The 21,399-nt window shown below is 31.7% G+C and overlaps 1 protein-coding gene across 1 annotated transcript; it reads right to left on the reverse strand.

Annotated features, from left to right (window-relative positions):
• Positions 1-314: 314 nt before the first annotated feature.
• On the reverse strand, positions 315-4,794 carry LOC134717680 (uncharacterized). Its single transcript, XM_063580178.1, has 3 exons — positions 4,605-4,794; positions 1,472-1,618; positions 315-1,044 (listed from the first exon to the last, which is right to left on the reverse strand). Exons 1-3 carry the CDS (start codon positions 4,792-4,794, stop codon positions 677-679), a joined length of 705 nt encoding a protein of 234 aa, XP_063436248.1. The 3' UTR covers positions 315-676.
• Between the last annotated feature and the right edge of the window lie 16,605 nt (positions 4,795-21,399).

The following is a 21,399-nucleotide window of genomic DNA, read 5'->3' on the forward strand; positions in this document are numbered from 1 at the left end:
AACACATGAAGATCATGGACAGATAAATGGATGTTGGCTCGTTGGCAATTATACCACATCTCCTTATTTTTATATAGATTGACAGAAAGATTCCTATAGTACCATAAAAAAAACTTTGCTTGCATAGGGAAACCATAACAATTTATTTCAAGACCTGTAAATTTATTTTATATGAAGTAGTTAAATTCAAAGAAAATAAAAATACTATCAATATAATTAACATCAAATATCATATTAAACAATCATATGTTATAAATAGCAGCATATATAGTATATACATGTATACAAGATCAAATAAAAGTAAGAAGTGATAAAAATACAAATACACAAAAAAAATGGAAAGCTGTAAAGGACCACAATGTTTTAAATCATTAAGAAGAAACTTATCAATTTTATTGAAACAGTAGCTATACAATTATGGCAATACATACTTAATTGGGAAAAAATACAAAGATCCTTTGTCATCACAAGCGTCTGCACAAATATTTGGTAAGACAGGCTTTACTAACCATAAATTACAAATGACGTTTTCTAGTAGTATTCATTGTTCTTTACTTTATCAAATAAAAATACTATTGTCTGAACTAAACTGATACCCTTTCAGCAAAAAATGGCAGACATAATGAGGAACAATATGATACATGTATATGCTATTGAATATAATTTTGATGAATCTTTATTTATTGATTTGCTTACATCTTTTACAATACCAATGTTTAGCTTTTGGAACAGTTTTCAAAAATACACATGGCAAGTGGTTCCATCCTAGACATGATGAGCACTTAACAACATTAGTTGTCAAAGTCAAATCCATAGTGCATGAACCACATTTATGAAATGAGTTTTCTTTGTTTCTCATAACTACACTCATGACATCAATCATTGCTTCTTTTGTAAAAAACTTTTCAACGATTAATAGGTCTACACTCTCATCAACAAGAGCACTTGAAAAAGCAAGGTCCTGTACTTCATTTTGAAAAACTTTTTCTTTATTCTCAAAAACTGTTTTTCCTTTTTCATCTCCCAGAATCCACTGTAATATTGCTGTAAAATAAAATAAAACATGTAATATTTTGTTTTTAAATGTCAAAGAATATCAAAGCCAATATTCTTTATACATTCAAGACATACACTTTATTTCATCTAAAACAAAATATTGCTTTTCATAAACAACATGAAATGCCTCAATAGAAAGATCAGCTCACATTTTCATTTTTCAAAACTTTAGATAAAAAACATTATTAGGAATATACTTTTAAAGCTTACGTCATTATGGAATTGTTTATTTTAGTCACTTGTTGATGTGAGCACACATCCATTTTATGAGACTAGCTTTAACCAGAACCATAATCTTAAACCAAACACTAATCTCATATTGAATAGACATACAAGTACATTTAAAAAAATAAGTCTAAATAATTTTTTTTGAAATTACCCTTTCATAATTAATTTGAATTAGAGCAAACATTACCTAATTCTTTTATCCCACTACTTTTCTTGAAGAAAGGCTGAAGGTGATGTCTCTTAGATTTCTTTGTTATACCAATAACGGTTTTCTCACTGCCTTTTGGTCGTCCTTTCCTGGATAACTTTGGTGGATACTTTATGTCACTGAGTACTGAAATATTATGCAACAAATACTATAACATGTGACAATTTGACTTACAAGTGCTTAGACATAATAAGGAATGTGGTATGATGCCAATGAGACAACTATCTATAATCTAAATGTCACCAATTAATTTTTCAGACAATTCAACTATTGTTCCTGAAATAGATATAAAACAGTGATATTATGCTGGTATTAAACTGTATATTGACCAAATAAATAAAACTGAAAATTGGCAGAGTCATCATACATGTATACTGGTACTGTTTCATGTTGTTTTCCTTGATAAGCAAAAAGGTAACAGACATTATCAATCAGTTAACTATGAAAATTAGGCTAAAATTTTGATTTTGAAAAATAAAATGGGTCATGATAATTCAATTAATGTGACGGAAAGTTATGTTTAACTACTTTCAATGACTTTAGTGAACTTAAATATATTTCTTCTCTTCAAACTAAACCTGTTAGACTAAAGATATATATATACATGTTTATCTTATTGTGACATTTACGAATAAATTTAGAGATATGGAATGATTGCTAAGAAGACAATTTTCCATGTACATTATATTGATTAATTGATTGGGGTTGAAGGTCACTTGAGTCAGGATCTTGTAATGCAGTTGTTGTTGTTCGTTTATGTGTAATATATTATTTTTTTCATTCATTTTTTTTGTACATAAATTAGGCCGTCAGATTTTACTCCTTTGAATTGTTTTATATTGTCATTTTGGGGCCTTTTATAGCTGACTATGCGGTATGAACTTCCTCATTGTTGAAGTCGATACAGTGACCTATAGTTGTAAATTTCTGTATCACTTGGTCTTTTGTGGAGAGTTATCTCATTTGCAATCATACCACATCTTTTTAGATATACATGTAAACCTAGTCAATTAAGATTGGCATTTACATTATAAGTTCAAAAGAAAGTGGATTAACATTAGACCGTAAACAATTGTAACATTTACATGTTTACCTCAGAAGTGTCATGATTATGTTCATTGTTAATAGACTTCAATTCTAGGTAGTGTCCATCACTTGACAACAGGAAACTGATGCTAGATGAGCAATGCTGCCTAAATGTCCTGAAATGATAAGCAGCAAAGGATTAGAAATGATCATGGAAAATATTCATTTGAAATTAAACAATGCATGCAGATCACAGTCGGATGCAGCCATTTTAAAAGGGGGTCCAAACACAGAGTAAAAAGGGTGGGTGGGGGTGTTCCTCCAACTACATTATTCCATTCAAATGCATTGATCGTAAAAAAAATCAATGCAGATGAGAAGCCCTGCGACACTGAATAATTTTTTGCACAGAACCATGCACATTTATGATGGGGGATAGGAGGGGTCCTGATCCCGAAATCCGGGGCTTAAAAGCACTAAATCAGGAGGTTCCAAAATTAGATAAAGTAAATCCCGACATCCCGAAATAAAGAATTCCAGGATCCTGAAAGGGTCAATCTCGAAATCCCAAGCTTAAAAACAGCTGATCCCGGAGTCCTGATAAAAATCCTACCCCACCCAACCCCCCTCGTTCATATTTCATATTTGTAATTCTGTACCTGAATGTATTTTTTATATACAGATGTACATGTAAATGAAGAAGTTCATACATTTATAAAGTTAGATTTAATTCTCATATTAAAATGTGCAATACCAAACGTTCCAGCCGGTATGTTTGAGCACCCCATCCCCCTTTCCTTCTTTTCGTTTGGTATAAAACATGTTAAGTACCATAAAAGTATGCAAAACCATTATAAAAGCTCCATAAAGGGGATCGTTTCCTGGGTCCCCTCCTAAATATGCTTTTGCATCTCTCAGAATATGTAAACAACATTATTTTGCTGGCGGATATCGTTAGTTTCTTAAAAACTTTGATCAACTACGGATGCAAACACGTTCTGTTCCGTCAATTTATTTTTGGGGTATTATATGTGTGCTCATTTCAGACAAATTACGAACTATATTCAGGCTTGTTTTTTTGGGGGGAAAGGGGGGGGGGGGGTTAAAATATGATGAAAATATAAAAATAAAAATTAGTCGGTCTCATGTGAGGAGATGGATCATTTAAAACCATTAACAATTCTTAAAAAAACAACTTTAATATTACCTTTGATTTGGTCTTTTTCCCGAGCGTTTTACCCTCTCGTGTTTAAAGCATGCAAAGACTAAAACAATACCTTATATGCTTACTCCGTAAAAGCAAGAGAGAGCTGAAATAGTTTTCATTGGACCATGCTTCATTATCAATATCTTTGGATCTACTCTTCAACATTTTTGGCCTTTGGCATGACTTATGTAAATTTATAACTCACTTTTTGTTTATAAACTATAAGATCATTGCATGAGGCAAATGTCATTTTGATGTTTTAAATATATTCTCTACTTTGAAAGCATTTATGTGTAGCCTTTGGATGTTGTCTGCTCAATTGGTGGGTTGTTGTGGATAGACACATACCCGATTTCAATTCTTAATTTTATTTGTAGACACATCTATCCTGGATATCCTCTTATGTCTTTTAGTGTCAACTAGAATGAAAGTATTTTACTATTGCTTTCAAAGTGGACACTCAAAATTATAATTCATCAAATAAATATAGGTCCATAAATAGTCATAAGAGGATCATAAGACATGTCCTAAGATAAATATCTTAGAATAGGTCTTAGGAATTCTTTGTAATACCGACCCCTGGACATTAACTGTATCAAAAAAGGACAATACATACTAACATGAAGGAATAATAAAAAGGTTATGAAAATGTTATTGAGGTCAATATCACCTGTTGTGATAATAAAAAATATCCTTATTTTTCGATTTTGTACAAGTTAAAACCATTTTTAAGCAATATTTTGTACAGGTTATAACATGTATGAGGTACTTTTGTACATGTTATAACTTGTATTTTTGCATTATACAAGTTATAACATGTACAATATTTTTGTACATGTTATAACATGTACAAAATCACAACTTGTACACGACATATACATGCAAAGGTAATAGAGTAAAATAGCAATTCTGGCTTAATATTCCGTTTTATTCCTCTTTTTCGTGCAGCTGCTATAGTTCTTGAGTCTCTCCGATAAAAATTAGTATTGGTAGCTATTTCGTATTCCCTTATTTTCTTCAAAACTTCTTCAAAATCATAAAAACGGTCTCCATTTCTGAAAACATCCATCGCGTACGCGCGTTTGCAATCCGATACTTCATCCGGGGACTTAATCGCCGCATGATACTGCTGCTGATATTAAATCTTCGCGCACGCGCATATTTGATTGCCGGACGAATAGACATTTTTGTCTATTTGTCCGGCTAGCCTTTAAAGAAATGTTAGCAAAAATTATAAAATATTTCCTTTCAGACTCACTGTTGAATATTCAACTGTTCAACCATTTATACAACCAAAGACAACACAGCATATGATGAATTAAATATCATTTTCATGATTTGTAAATAACAAGAATATCACAACCCGCTTGAACAATATAAAATATTATGAGATATATCAGAATTAAAATTTAGAACGCGAAATACAAAATTTCGCCTTTTGAAGTCTTTTCATTGAAGTTGAATTAGTATAAACAAATTTTTCTTAATATAAAGGGTGCTATTTAAGGTTATGTTAGGTCTTTTTCGCAAGGGACTCTTTGTATGTGGCATTGTGTCGTATACAAATGCTGCGAATGATCCTTTTCTATGATATCAGGAACAAGGATAGTAGATTTTTGTCCCAAAAGGACCATATGAAAGCTAATTTTAATTTATATCTGATAATATCTCTTTAATTGATGCAAATTATTTGTTATCAATTATCAAGCTCTATAGTTCCTTGTCTTTGATACCGAGTGGTAATCAATTGTATTAAAACCACAGGTAGTTTCAGTCAAGATTTATCATTTGAATAATGCTACACAGCTACTTTTGCAAAGGTACTATTTATGTACTTAAACATGCAGTCTTAGAAATTTATTTTTAATATTTAGTACTATTTCTGTACTATTGTAATATTTAGGTACTTGTAATTTACAGTACTTGATTTGTACTAAATATTTTGGTACAGAAATACTACAATATTCCATGTTTGAAAATCATAACTTTAAGATATGATAAAGAATACTTTTGAAATGCTGAAAATGTAACGGTACTGCCTAAATTTCAAGTACAAATAAAGTACTGTAAAATACAGGTACCTAAATATTACAATAATTTTTGAGTAAGTAAATAGTACTGATTTTTAAATTAGATTTCCAGTACTACACATTTTTAGTACAGGAATAGTACCTTTGCAAAAGTAGCTGTGTATAGCATGAATTATAAAAACTAACTGTACATGTAATATACAGTTTATCATGTTTTAATGTACAGCACATGTATACTTATTGATGTGCTCCATTTCCAGATACGTTTTGGATAAGATCAAAGTCGACGACAGTTTTAATTTTGAATGTCCTTCAGGCAAAACATCAATGAACAACATTTTTAAGAGTTGGTCTGGCAACAGAAACTGTATATCTGCATTACCGTGGAACAGTGCTTGGAATCTGGATAATAAAGAATTTTGCTATAACAATATAAAACACTTCGTATGTGGATCCAGGTTACATCTTTCACTTAAATTACATGATTTTGAACAACATAAGTTGTCAAATAAACAAGTTAAGAGAAAAAACAATAATTTGCATATTCTCTGGTGTTCGATAGTTTTGTTATTTTATGCTTTTATGGCAGAAAAATAGAAATCAACATAACAGTCATATTTATGACAATCGTCTTCACTTCGATATTTCAACATTTGTCCTTTTAACCAAATTGAATATCCTTCAATGGACGTTCGAACATACATTTAATAGTATTTTCTATATGAAAAAAATGCTTTTGTATATTTGTAATTATTAGATACTTGTTGAATAAAAGACATGGATTTTTTTTAAATGAAAAGATATATCGCATTGTTCTATATAATTTCCGGGAGAATGTCTGTTAGGCGAACAACAGTCATAAGTTGTCAGGGGTTCCACGTACTTGCTTTATCATAGGTTTGACGATTATAATTGCATTCATTTTTGTTATCACATGATACAGAAGCTGGTCAAGTACAGACAATTACGATACTATCACAAATCTTGTCTCATATGATTTGTATCGATTATATTTATAGATTATCGTTGATCATCTCACCGACATTGATTTTCTCGCTTGAGCTGGTACAGCGAAAGTGAGAAAAGCAATCGAGTTGAGATGACCAATGATAATCTATTTATCGCTATTTTACATATGACGACGTTGTCAATTTCATGTCAATTTCGTTAGCAACGCACGTGGCCTCCTTAGTTTCTAGTGATAATTTTTCCATCTCAAGCGAGAAGTATGATATTAAAATTATCACAAAAAAAGATCAAAAGAAAAATGCACAAAATAGCGATAATTAGTGTTAATGCCATAAAAACAATCGTTTGAAGAGGTGTCTGCTTCATACAAGGTATAAGGTCTTTTTCATTTTTAGCCATGGCGTTTTCACTTTGTTTTAGATTTATGAGTTTGACTGTCCCTTTGGTATCGTTTGTCCCTCTTTTATGTTCTAAGATATCTATATCAGATATTTGATATGTATTCATATATTACATATTAATGATAATAACTGTTTAATATAAACACGATTCTATATCTCTTTTATACTTAGTAATCCGTTTGTTTGTCTTTGTTTTCCAGGTCTGACTGATTTCTAGACCGAAGCAGAACCAAACATCTGTGTTATTTTGAATATTTCGTTAAAACATTAAGGTGAGAGGTACGTAAATGAACGCCTCTAGCGGAAAACGGGAAAATCGAAGTCTGTTGCTATGGGAGTTATCTCCCGTACACCAAAAAAAATGTTTTCAAGATGTCGGAATATGTTCCGCTTTGTCGGAATAACGGTCAATTTGGTGGAAGAGTATTGTAATTTGAATGCACCTCATCAAAATATATAAAAAATTGATGTATGTAAATGAAATATCTTGTCACAGGTAAACAGTGCTTCATTCCAATGAAAATAAAAGTAACTTGGCTTGTCGTGATAGTTGGAGAATAAGCTGACCAACTTAGAGCATGCAAGAACTGCTATTCACCATAATGTTTCTACAAAACTATTTAAAAGAACAAAGAATCGGTCTCGGAAGTATATGGAATATTCATTGGAGTAACTGTACATACATTAACTTACTACATGCTGGTAATCGGCACAGATCAGACAGATTTAACTTGAAAATCGGGAATGTTGATACGGGGCGTGAAAACGAAATGAAGTATTGATTATAATATTATAAACATGATGTACATGCATTACACACATACACTCACACCAGGACCGAATTTTCAAAAGGGGGGTCGTTGGCTACGGGTATGCACAATAACAAATTAAAGCATACACTAACTAGTGTCATTTTATTATTTCAAAATTCGATCCATAGCAAAATAGCCACAGACAGTTAACATTCAGTCATTTTTGAATTCACTTTCAAAGAAATTAATTTATTTCTCAAAAACAATTGTGAAAACGTCTAGCTAGGCCGTATTCAATCTTCGACAAAAAATAGGTTAATTCTGATACTCTTGATTTGATATTCCTGTTGTATAAAGTTCTGATTTCGCAGTTAAATATAAACATATGGATGTTCATACAAACAAAAAACCTTTTTTACAGTGCTTTCTTTCACGTCCGCGATATGGTCTATAAATTGAATTTGAAAATGAAATTACTAGTAAAAGATGTTACACGTTGCTTTTCACTCTTGTTTAATTGAATGGAACATTGTGAATTACAAGCTTCAAGCATGAGAATGCGGTAAGGGAAAAATAAAGATCCGCTGCATGAAATTACTCTTTACCTCCACTTTAACAATAAAATAATTTGCAAAGTATATTATGCATTCAAAGATTTAGAAATTTAGTCCAATCGCTGCAACAGCAAATTCATACTTTAAAACTCCCTCGAAGACGGTTCTTCAAATCACATGCAGCATTTTTATTCTGTGTGTACATTGTTAGCTTGATCATTACAGCTCACAAAAATTGCGGTGGCTTCGTGAAAAATTGTGCACATCCTGCTTCAAGCATGAAAGTTGGCAAACAAATCTAAACTGGATACTAGTACATTTACCAGAACGTCATTTAATGTATGTTCAAAGCCCGTGTTGAATAATATACAAAAAACACATAGCTGAGAGGGGGTAGAGCGGACTATTACCCCGAGGAAACAGTGTCAACTGCGGAGAAGCCAAGCTTTTGACTTTTTTTACTAGATCTAATCCATCTATGAAAAAGAGGAGGTGTTGATGGTGTACACGAATAGCGCACAGTACAGTTTGACGGAAACCCCGACTAACAAAAATATCGAAAGATGAATAAGTTGGAATGTATATTATATACATTTGTTTTTGAGTATTCTTATCTATGCATTGCCGTCACTATAATATTGGACCAAAACAAACGATAGGGAGAAAAGGAATAATGTGCATTAAACTGCAAAAACTATATTTGTTCGGCTTTAGCCTATAATTTGATTTTATCTCACATCTCCTTTCGTGTCATAAACACACCATTGTAGTTTCCAAATGACCAGTACTATTGTGATTGAAGTATGTGTTCGTGTTTGTGTTCCGTTCTCGTGCCATTGAAACATAATTTTATATATTTTATATGCATGACCTTCTGCAAGTATCGGGTGAATACAATTAAACTTGTGTTTTATAATGCCTCCGTCCTAGCGGAGGGGCATTAAGTTTTACACTTGTCCGTCCATCCGTTCGTGCCAAAATAGGTTTCCGTTCTCTAACTTTACTTTGCCTCAACCAATTAATGTTAGGAAAATTATACACAACGCTTTAAACTGATTTAGTTAAAATTTATAAAATAGTTTAAACTGGTAATAAATAATAGGATCTTGTATAATCACTGAAAAACATAATAATAGAAAATTCGTAATTTTATGCTCTATAGCGCATTAGTAGTGCTGAAAAAATAACGAAGCCGTCGTTGGCTGATATAGCGGTGACCTATACTTGTTAATGTTTGTGTCATTTTGGTCTTTTGTGGATTGTTGTCTCATTGGCAATCATACCACATCTTCTTTTTTATATTGACGTTGCGTAATCCTTTGGGCGACGTCATGATTTTTCCCTTTTTTTCCGTCAGCAACACCCTTACAACGCTGATATATAAAAAAGGAGTTCGGTGACCCCTTGAAAATTATATATCAAAAGAAAGGAAAATAGCACCTTTAAAACATTGAATTTTTGTAGAAAAATCGTAGGATTGGTTTTAACTGCAGAATAAGTTAAGCTTGAAATTTATATTTTTGGTTCAAATTTGACGTTATGTCTATGTACTTTATGCTGTTTCCTTGCCATTTTCAAATGTCTGGAATTCAGAAACTAGATCGGTAACCACCTTAAATTTTTCGATTTTTCATCATCTTTTCAGAAGTTCTACGTGCATACAATTTCTTTTAAAAATCGCAGGACAAGCCATTTACGTACCTGTTACCTTAACAAGTATTACTAGTATAACAAGCTCTAGTTTTTTTTATTATTTTGTAAAACAAACAAAACATATTTGTATGTACTAGCATGTACATTTTCCAAGTCAGAAGCCTGTAACTCAGTGGTTGTACATGTAGTTTGTTTATGTGGTACATATTTGTATTTCGTTCATTTTTTGTATATACATAACTATGGGTTAGGGTTAGCGATAGGGTTTAGGCCAAGCCATGCGTTTTTGTAAGACTTGATAATTTATTATAAACAAGTGTGTACCTCTGGTAAAAAGGGTTCATCTTATCAAGGACAATTAAAGCGAGGCCACATACAAGGGGCAATGAGGTCCTTAATTTTCCAAGATATTACTGCTAATAAGAAATAACGTCTTAAAAGTGATTGCATATATTCTTGATATATGTTAAACTTTACCCTGGGTACAAACACAATCATCACTGATCATGTATATTAGCCTGCTCCTATTAAATAATGATTTTTTATTAAAAAAAAAGGAAATAACATTTAGAAATAGACATAACTGTAAATTGTGAATTTATTGCATACATCTATTATTGCGATATGTTTTGGAATTGACAAACATCAACAGTAGTTATTACGATTGCAGGAGAAAGTGCTCCAAAATGACGAGACTAAAGTGTAAAACCATTTCAACAGGCAAGCTAACGGTCTAATCTATATTAAAAAAACAAAAAAAACACTTATGAATAACATCAATAACAACACCCACTGAACATGGGGTTCCTGAGTAAGGACAGGTACTAACAACTGCTGCGAGTTTAAAAGTTATATGTATTAAACTTTACCTTTAAATAACATGTTTACTTGTTCTCGTGCAAATATTTGCTAATGAATAATCAACAAAAACAATCCATTACTGATTCTAACAAAGCATGTATTTTCCCAATGTGTAGGGAACACCACTGCTCATATTAAGGTGGTATGGGTGTCTTTCGCCATCTTGGATTGTAAAAAACAGAGATTTTAAGGTCCAGATTTTCGATCAATTTAGCAAGATTTGATGCAGGAGTGCAGTTCACTAATGTGAATTTTCATTCAAAAGAACCAATTTATAAGAATATAACTTTATATTTTGCACAAAAATGTATATTATTTTGGTTGATTTTTTTATTTTGTTTAAATTGGCATTTTTAGGGCATGTAACTCCAAAACAGTGCATCTACATGGGATTTTCCTATTTTGTATTTTAGCCGGAAAAACCGTACGATTACCCTATCTTTTCTATTGATATTCTCAAAACCTTGTCTGAAAGCTATCTTTTCGTTTTTTTTGTTTACAATTCTATCATTTAATTAAGTTTCCAACAACAAAATGCTGTATTTTCCTGAATAATTAATACAAAAATTTTGTCACAACCTATAGCTTGAGAAGATGCCCGGTGACCTATCCTTTTTATTATATTTTTGACTCGTTTTTATTTTAGATTCCCATAGCACCTTAAGTAGAATTATAAAATATTCATGTGCTGAAGCCTTAGCTGTAACAAATTTTTGCGAACCTTTGATTTTAATTATTTTGAATTTGTGTGTGTGTTTATTATGTTTTCATAACTATACTCGATATTGAATTTGTCTATGGTCAAGGTAATTTATGATAAGGTTGAAGTACAACCAACTTGAAACTTAGTACACATGTTCCTTTTGATAGGATAAGTAATTAGAGTTTTGACCCAAATTGCGCGGTCAACTGAACGTAACAAAAGATAGTGTGAGAGGGACATTTGTGTACTATGGACACATTCTTGTTGTCTTTGTTTAAAAAATCATCGGAAAAATGGCATCACATGACAGTTTTTATCCATTTGTTTGATATGTTTGTGCTTTCACGTTTCCATTCAATTATCTTCGTTTCAAACCGTTAATTTAATTTTACGTCATTTACACAATGCACTATCAATTATAATGATAATAGTTTGCCGATATTCAAATCTGACAAATTGATCAGACAAGTATTAGTTCAGAATAGATTTATAATTGATTATTTTTTGTAGTTGATTACAAAGCTGGTGATGGGATTCTTATCATTAATCTTCACGTTAAGAATGTACATGTTCATTTGTTAATATTTAATAAATCAAAATACAAACAACATAATGTACACAGGGAAGCTACATGTATCGTTCTTAGATTATTGATGTTGACATTTAAAAAAAATCCATCTCGCTACAGATGTTGTATTTTAATTTTATAATATTCTTTACACTATTGATATAGATATTGACTATGTACAATAAATCTTTATTGCCAATTTCTTGGTATAATTTTGAAACTGAACCATGTCAATTATTCATTATCCATTAAATATATGTTTAACTCATACAAGACATCTGTGTTTGCTTATATGCCTGATTTGTATGCAATTTTGCGCTTCTTTGTTACATATGTTCTACTTTTATAGTGATTAAGATTATTAGTTAATGTCGACTGCTGTACCTATGCTTTTCTTCTCACATTTACCTATTATGTCTGTTGGTTCACTCATAGTTGTCAACTTCATGGCAATTGATTGTCCTGTCATAGATTGTACAAGTAAGAGGTTTAACTAGTTTTACAACCATGTTCAATCCATAATTTTCTACTTAAGAAAATGACTGTAAAAGTCAGGAAAATTACAGATATTATCAATTCGTTTTATGTGTTTCAGCATTTGTTTTGCATTTTGATTTGGGACTTGTCTTTTTGAATTTTTCTCGGAGTTCAGTATTTTGGGGATTTTTCTTTAAGTGTGTGTTCAAAACAGTAGATACATTTTTATCAACTTAAAATGTTTCGAAGAATGATATATACAATTGAGGATGTAAATGGGGAATGTGTCAAAGAGACAATCAACAACCCGACCATAGAAAAAACAACAACAGAAGGTCACCAACAGGTCTTTAATGTAGCGAGAAATTCCCGCACCCGGAGGCGTCCTTCAGCTGGCCCCTAAACAAATATATACTAATTCAGTGATAATGAACGCCATACTAATTTCCAAATTGTACACAAGAAACTAAAATTAAAATAATACAAGACTAACAAAGGCCAGAGGCTCCTGACTTGGGACAGGCGCAAAAATGCGGCGGGGTTAAACATGTTTGTGAGATCTCAACCCTCCCCCTATACCTCTAGCTAATGTAGAAAAGTAAACGAATAACAATACATACATTAAAATTCAGATCAAGAGATTTCCGAGTCTGATGTCAGAAGATGTAACCAAAGAAAATAAACAAAATTACAATAATACATAAATAACAACAGACTACTACATGCAGCAGTTAACTGACATGTCAGCTCCAGACTTCAATTAAACTGACTGAAAGATTATGATTTCATCATATGTACATCAGGCACAATCCTTCCCGTTAGAGGTTTAGTATCATACCATCATAACATATATGAGAAGAACATAACTCGTGTCATGCCAACAACTGATTTTTGAATAAATGTGTTTAGTTCCGTGGCAAAGACTCTATAAGTGAATCAATATTAACGCCAAAATATGCAATCTTTAATGATCTGACAACAGTATCGTAACTATATCCCTTCTTAATAAATCTATTCAAAGGTTTTGTTAGTTTCTGAGGTGAATACTGACACCTTTGTGCTTTATAACAAATATTTCCATAAAAAAATGGATGTGAAATACTTGAACGTATAAGACGTCTGCATGTTGAGCTATATTTACTAATGATGTCCTTATACCGATGATAAAATTTAGTAAATGTTTTGACCAGTTTGTGACATCAAAAACCCTGGTGTAATAATTTTTCAGTAATACACAAATTTCTCTCGTTAAAATTTAAAACATTGTTACATACACGAGCGAATCGTACAAGTTGAGATATATAAACACCGTAAGATGGTGACAAGGGAACGTCACTATCTAAAAATGAATATTTAACGATAGGAAATGAAAAATCATCTCTTTTATCATAAATTTTAGTATTCAGCTTTCCGTTAGTGATATAAAATCGAGATCGAGGAATTTATTTAAAGTAAGTTCAACAGGATAAATTTCTTTAATATACATACTGAAGTCGTCATTATTGAGAGCCAAAATATCATCCAAATATCTAAAAGTATTATTAAATTTGTTTATCAGAGGTTGTTTCGATGGGTTTTTGCTTATTTTTGTCATAAATTGTAACTCATAGCAATACAAAAACAGGTCCGCAATAAGTGGTGCACAGTTAGTCCCCATTGGAATTCCGATAATCTGACGATATACGAAATCGCCAAAGCGAACAAAAGTGGTATCTAGTAAAAATTCAAGAGCATATATAGTATCAAAGCATGTCCAATTAACATAGTTTTTTTGTTTATTGCTACTAAAAAATGACCTAAAAGAGTTTGAACATATATATTCACATTCTGACTTTTTAAATGCCCATTTAATTAGGTATGTAAATTATTTCTTTATGAGAATGTGAGGCAATGTGGTATATAGGGTTGACAAATCAAAACTTTGAACAGATTCAATATCACCAATATAAGCATGCAATTCATCAAGTACTTCCAACGAGTTCTTGACACTCCAAAAATAATTAATTCCACTATTTTCGAAGGTCTTATTTGAACAATTTATTATCAGGTTTTTAATTGTACCAAGTATGCTGGTAAGAAGAATAGACAATTTAGTAGTGGAGCAATGACTTGAACACGAAATAAATCTATATTTGTATGGTGTTTTGTGTAGCTTCGGGAGCCAATACGTAGTTGGAACTTTCATTGTATTTGGCTCTGCTTGTTGAGTCTTTGATTTTACAATTTGATTAGGGACTTTTGTTTTCAATTTTCCAAGGAGTTTAGTGATTTTGTGATTAAACTTTTTATTAATTTTACATCCTCCTTGTTTAAATTTAAACGGTTTACAATGTATGTCATTTTACACCGTTTACACAATGAAATATAGAATATGATTCAAGTAGTTTGCCTATGTTCAAATCTGATAAATTGATTAGAAAAATATAGGACCTAACCAGATTAAAAATAATTATTGATATTTTTTTCGAAGCATACGAAGCTGCTGTTCAGATTCTTCTTAAATTTCTTCATAATAAGGATGTACATTTTCATTTGTTAAAATTCAACAAATCAAATTACAATCAACAGATGTACACAGGGAAGCTACATGTATCTTTCTTACATTATTGATGTTTAACATTTAAAAAAACCCGTCTCGCTACAGATGTTGTACTTTTTGTTGAAAAAAACATCATTACAATATTGTTATAGATATTGACTATATACAATAATTCAGTACTGTCAAATCCTTATTATAATTACCTTGATATAAGAAGATGTGGTATTATTTACAATCAGACAACTCTCCATCCAAGACACAAAAGCTTACAAAAGTTTGGAAAAACAGTTAGGAAATTTTGATCCACAATGCGTCAACAGTGGCAATTTTTTCATTCAAGTGTCACTGGTACTCTTAGTATAAACCAAGGCAGAAAAAGGTCCCTTTATCGTGTTGTTTTTAAGAAGGACGCATTATTTCGTGTTGAAATTTCTACACACTTATAAACCCTTTTTTCATAACGAGAAATGTTACCTCAATTTCTATATCTATCTAAAATCTTTAACAACCATTTCACGACTATACATTTTATTTGTCAAATGTAAACATTTCTGTTTGAAGACTTTCAACAAAGGTAGATGGTGGACCATCTTCGCTAGCCAAGGGTTACGATCCACTCCCGCTCTCTTCACCCTTGCCGGATAGAGCCAACATTTGTGATAACAATGTTGTGCCACCTATCGGAAGATAAAAATCACGCTCATTCCGAATACATTATTCTTGACCAATGGTAGCACTTAAACTCTCCAATTTGGAGGTAAAAACACGGTAGCGTCTAGATTCTACACACTCGGTAAAGCCGGAAATCTAAATATACGTTAATATCATGCATTTGTGCATGAAAAATACACAGGAACTTCTATTGGTTGAGTAAAAACATTCAAGTTGCCACTAAATATAGTCGTATGTTTAGGGATGTAAAGACTTGTTGCACTATAAACACGTGGTAATTGTTAACAAACACCTTCTGCATTTACACGTGGTCATGTTATAGGCGCTTTTTGATTGGATGCAGCGAGTTTTGACTGCAACCGATAGAAATCCTTACCTTGTGTCTCCGAAATTTTATCTCAATCCGCCCAGGATGAAGAGAGCGGGAGTGGATCCTAACCCTTGGCTAGCGAAGATGATGATGGACGAATAATAAACATAAAATGAACATGAAGTGGACTTTTATGATGATAATGCGGTATGAACTATGTTCAATTTTGAAGGCTCTGCGGTAGCCTACTGCAGTTAATTTTTGTGTAAATTGGTCTCGTGTGGATAGTTGTCTCATTGGCATTCAAACCAAATCTTCTTTTTAATAGTCATAGGTATGTTGATCATTTTTATCAAAACAAATCCTCAATGTTCTTATAGAACGGTATAGAACGGTATGGATAAAAAAAGGAAAATAACAAAAATTCCGAACTTCAAGGAAAATGTTTAACGGTTAGTCCTTTATCCGATTACAAAATCATAAGCTCAAACACAGCAAACGAATCAAAAAAAACCGTCTTATTTCTGACCCGGCATTTCCTTTTGTAGAAACTGGCGAAGAAACCTACTTTTATAGCTACCTGTACCGCCCACTTGTATAACAGAGAAATGTGTATCAAAAGTATCTTTCATTTCACGTAAAATGGTGTTGCTTGGTCTTCCTGGGTACTATATTGGTCGGCTTGTTCTTTTTTAGCCATGGTAATGTCATTTTTTTTTTGGATCTATGAGTTTGAATGTTCTCTGGACTCTTTCGCCCTCTATTAAATAGGTTTGTAGCACTAAGTATATTTAAATTTCAATGATATTTTATTTTTAGGACAACACAGGAAGACATCAGTGCTTCAATAGTACACCAATTTCATTATGAAATTGAAAACGAATTGCTATAGGTTTGATGGGGCAAATTGCTATCTAAAGTTCATGTATACGAATCTTTGGATGGTCGTTAACCCGATGAATAACAGTTAGTAAGAAAGTTACATGGATGATAAGTTAAGCGCCATTGCTTACCTAGTAAGATATCAGATCAATATAAAATTGTAATACCTTTTTTAAGTATTAAAAAAAACCACTTGAAAATTACACGTACATAGAAGATGTCATGTGGTATGGAGTATATAATATATGTAAATATTGTATTTTTGATGTTATTTCCAAAGTTTATTGATAACATTGAATGAGAAAACTGAGGCCGAAATGAAAGTCACATTGGTTGTTGTCGTAATTATGTTGAAACTGGTTTGTATTTTATCTATTCAAAGTAAGTTGTATAATTTTGACTATTTTATTAATTGTGACTGTTTATTTAACGCATCATGTAAATATAACGGAATTTGATGAGACTGTTATTAAAGTGAGAGGGTTAGCGCTATAGAACCAGGTTTCATCCACGATTTTCCACATTTGAAAATGCCTGTACCAAGTCAGGAATATGACAGTTTGTGTCCATTCGTTTTTGATGCGTTTTGTTATTTGATTTTGCCATTTGATTATGGACTTTCCGAATTGATTTTCCTCTGAGTTCAGTATTTTTGTGATTTTACTTTTTATTGTTTACTTAGTATAACGCTAATTTTTATTAGACATTTCAAAATTCAATAAGATTTTAGGTTAGATTTCAATTATTTCAAAGTAACATTGAACGAAGGGATTTGTTTTGTATTTGTTACGTATTTTCTTCGATATATTCAATCCTCTGAAATGGTACAGTTGTACAACATTAGTTTAATTGCATAAAAAGACAAAAACGAAGAAATAATAGCCACATGTAAACTAATCCTCTGTGTCATATCAGTCTTAAATGATTCCTAAATCTGAAGCTTACTTTTTGTTTTTGTTTTCGTTTGAATTGTCTGAATTTTCAGAAAATGTATTTATTTGTATTTTAGGAAAAACAAACAATTGTAAAAGGAAACATTCAGACCAACCCGAAGGTAATTCTACTTACATTATACAATCTTTCTATTTCTTATGTATTGTTTTGGTTTTGATTTTTGTCTCAATAAAAAAATACCTGTGTTCTCGCTAAGAATACATTTTTTTCCAGTTTTTATTTATTGATTCTGTAACACTTCTAATAATTAAAGATGTTCCTTGATTTTAAAAAATGTTAACAATGAAGTATGTCAATGTATCATCATAAGACGAACACACTGTTAACATTTCCTTATTGATGGGCACAAATCAAAGAGCATCACTGAAGAAACATGTATTATCGAAATGCGAATTTGGTGCAAGAAAATTGGTACCATTAATTTTATTACTACCACTGGGTCGATGCCTCTGCTGATGGACTATTAGTCCCCGAGGGTATCACCAGCCCAGTATCCAGTTATTCGGTATTGGCATAAAAATATGGTTTTTTTGTGTTATTAAAATTTGCTGTTACAATATATAAGAAGTTATTGTAAATAAACGAATGTATCTATCTCTCTCATGCAAAACTCTGATTTCTTTCACGGATTTGGCTACACTTTTTTGACCTTTTGAATTATAGCTCTTTATCTTTTATATAAGCTTTGGATTTCGAATATTTTGGCCAAGAGCATCACTGAATAGACATGTATTGTCGAAATGCGCATCTGGTGCAAGAAAATTGGTAACGTTAATTTTATTGAATTGAAAGACATAACATATGTTTTTGATAATAATGACGGTAGTTTGATATCTTCGTGGTGACGATTGTATATTGTCTCATTAAGATTCCAAACTAATTCAAATATACAAATTCAATATTCCAACCAGATGCTTGAAGCTATGTATTACAGTTGGTTAAGCTTGTTTACCTTTTTTACCAATAATGTGGTAAAATAAAAAAAGTCATGATAGTATGGAAGATGTGTATCTACTATTCTTTTGCAATTCAAGCTGTCTTCCAGAGCGTGCTTTAATAAACAGAAATACAATGATAACACGGAAAAAATAATTGACTATTCGACAATTCGGACAGAATAAACAATTTTTACAAATTGAATACAGACTAATAATATATACATATAGTACAACATTTCAGTCCCGCTTCGGTACAAGTATGTAGGTATATCATTATTTTTTTGTTTCAGTTAAATGTAACCAAACTGAATCAAACACGTGTTTAAATATCGATGTAGGAGATAAAACTGTGGGAACGGTGGCTCGTTTATCCTGCCGAGACGGGTTTAATCTGATTGGTGATGACTCTATTGTATGTTTACAAACGGGCAATTGGAGTAACATAAATGCAACATGTAAGAATATTTACATACATAACAATTCGCCGTTTCAGAATCTAATGCATCCTGGTTATATTTTCAAAAGTGTACACCAAAACGTCGTGCTTGGTTAAAAACGTCATAAACAAAGACATTCAACCAATGACGTGACGATATCTTCAATTTGGGGTACGAACAATGAAATTAACCGTAATCCGTTAGATTCTGAAACGACCAATTGAATATCTATATGTTTCTGTTCATTATTACTGGCCATGCAAACTCATCCATAAATTTATTTATTTTTTGCCGATAGATTTCCTTATATTTTTAGAAAAGACATTTGGATTTCATATTTACACCAGTTGTAACTTTCTTTATGTATCTAGTATATTTATTGTCTTTTATTTTTAGCTGGTGTGTGTTTTTGTACATGATAATTCTGTGTATGTCTTTGGTTCTCAGTACGTGACTTCGTACTTAAAAAAAATCCCGTCAGTATGATATTGTTCTATCTTATGTCATTATAATATATTCCTATTATCAATTGCAAAATACGTTGAACAAACGTCAAAATTATTCATTCGCGTAGTGGAATTAACTATTTGTGGATTCTAATAAATTCTATATAACTTTTGGGCTATTTAAAATCTCAATCTATTTATGAAATCATTTCTTACAAACTTTTGATGCATTAACCCTGTATGCTAGCTTTGCCTACGTGAAATTTTAAAATTGTTTATATGTACATTGACGTATACATTTTTTTACGTCAGTCACGCGAAGTAATGAATACGTTTGTAGATAGATGTTAAATTGTCCCCTTTTAAAATTGTTACACGATGATGACAGCTGTACCTATATTTTGACTATTTTATTTATTGTGTCTGTTTAGTTCACGGATCATTGTGAATACAAATACGGAATCACTATTCAACCAGGTTTAATCCACCATTTGCCTGTACCAAGTCAGGAATATGACAGTTCTTGTCTATTAATTTTTGATGTGTTTTGTTGTTTGATTTTGCCATGTGATTATGGACTTTCCAAATTGATATTTCTCAAAGTTCAGTATTTTTGTGATTTTACTTTTTTCAAATGTAACAAAAGCAAGTTCAGCTGGTGTGAATTAAGTTATCAATCTCCGGCGAAGAGTGTAAATTCACATTGCAATAAGACGTGTCACTGTTCTTGTCTATCCCAAATTCATGTAATTGGTTTTGATGTTATATTTGTTATTCTCGTGGGATTTTGTGTAATACTTGGTCCGTTTCTGTGTGTTACATTTCAGTGTTGTTTCGTTGGTCTCTTCTTATATTCAATGCGTTTCCCTCGGTTTTAGTTTGTTACCCCGATTTTGTTTTTGTCCATGGAATTATGAGTTTTGAACAGCGGTATACTACTGTTGCCTTTATTTATTCGTTCCTTGTATGTTCCACAATACCAATCTCCGGTGCAGAGATTATATCCGTTCCGTTCAATACTTCATAAAACGTTACTCAATATGAAGCATGTATGGCACGGAGATTTTGCAATGTTGCACGAAGTATGAGTATGATTGTAGTGTTACGTAATACTAAATGGAACCGATGTGACCTCTCCACCGAAAATTTTGATGTCAGAAAAGGAAATAAAAAAAATTAAGCAAATTGACAGTGATACATGATTTCGGTAAAGATTACTTGAAGTTACTGACATGCAAGCCCCATACCTTAATTATACTGAATGTGAGATTATGTCTTCATCGTATGAAATTAAATGACAATCCCTTTGGTTTTAGAGTTTAGTATCATAACATCATAAAATATATGAGAAAAATATAACCCGTTTCATGGCAACAACTGGTTTTAGAACAAATATGTTTATTTCCGATGCAAAGACTTAATGAGTGAATCAAAATAAATACCAAAAATTATACCAATTAATACTGAGGCTTGAAGTCTTCTAGCTTTAAATCGTGTTCTTTGTTTTACATTTAGAAACTGAATTTGA

Source organism: Mytilus trossulus, chromosome 5 (assembly GCF_036588685.1).
Source record: "Mytilus trossulus isolate FHL-02 chromosome 5, PNRI_Mtr1.1.1.hap1, whole genome shotgun sequence".
In the NCBI taxonomy this organism is placed as follows: Eukaryota; Metazoa; Mollusca; class Bivalvia; order Mytilida; family Mytilidae; genus Mytilus; species Mytilus trossulus.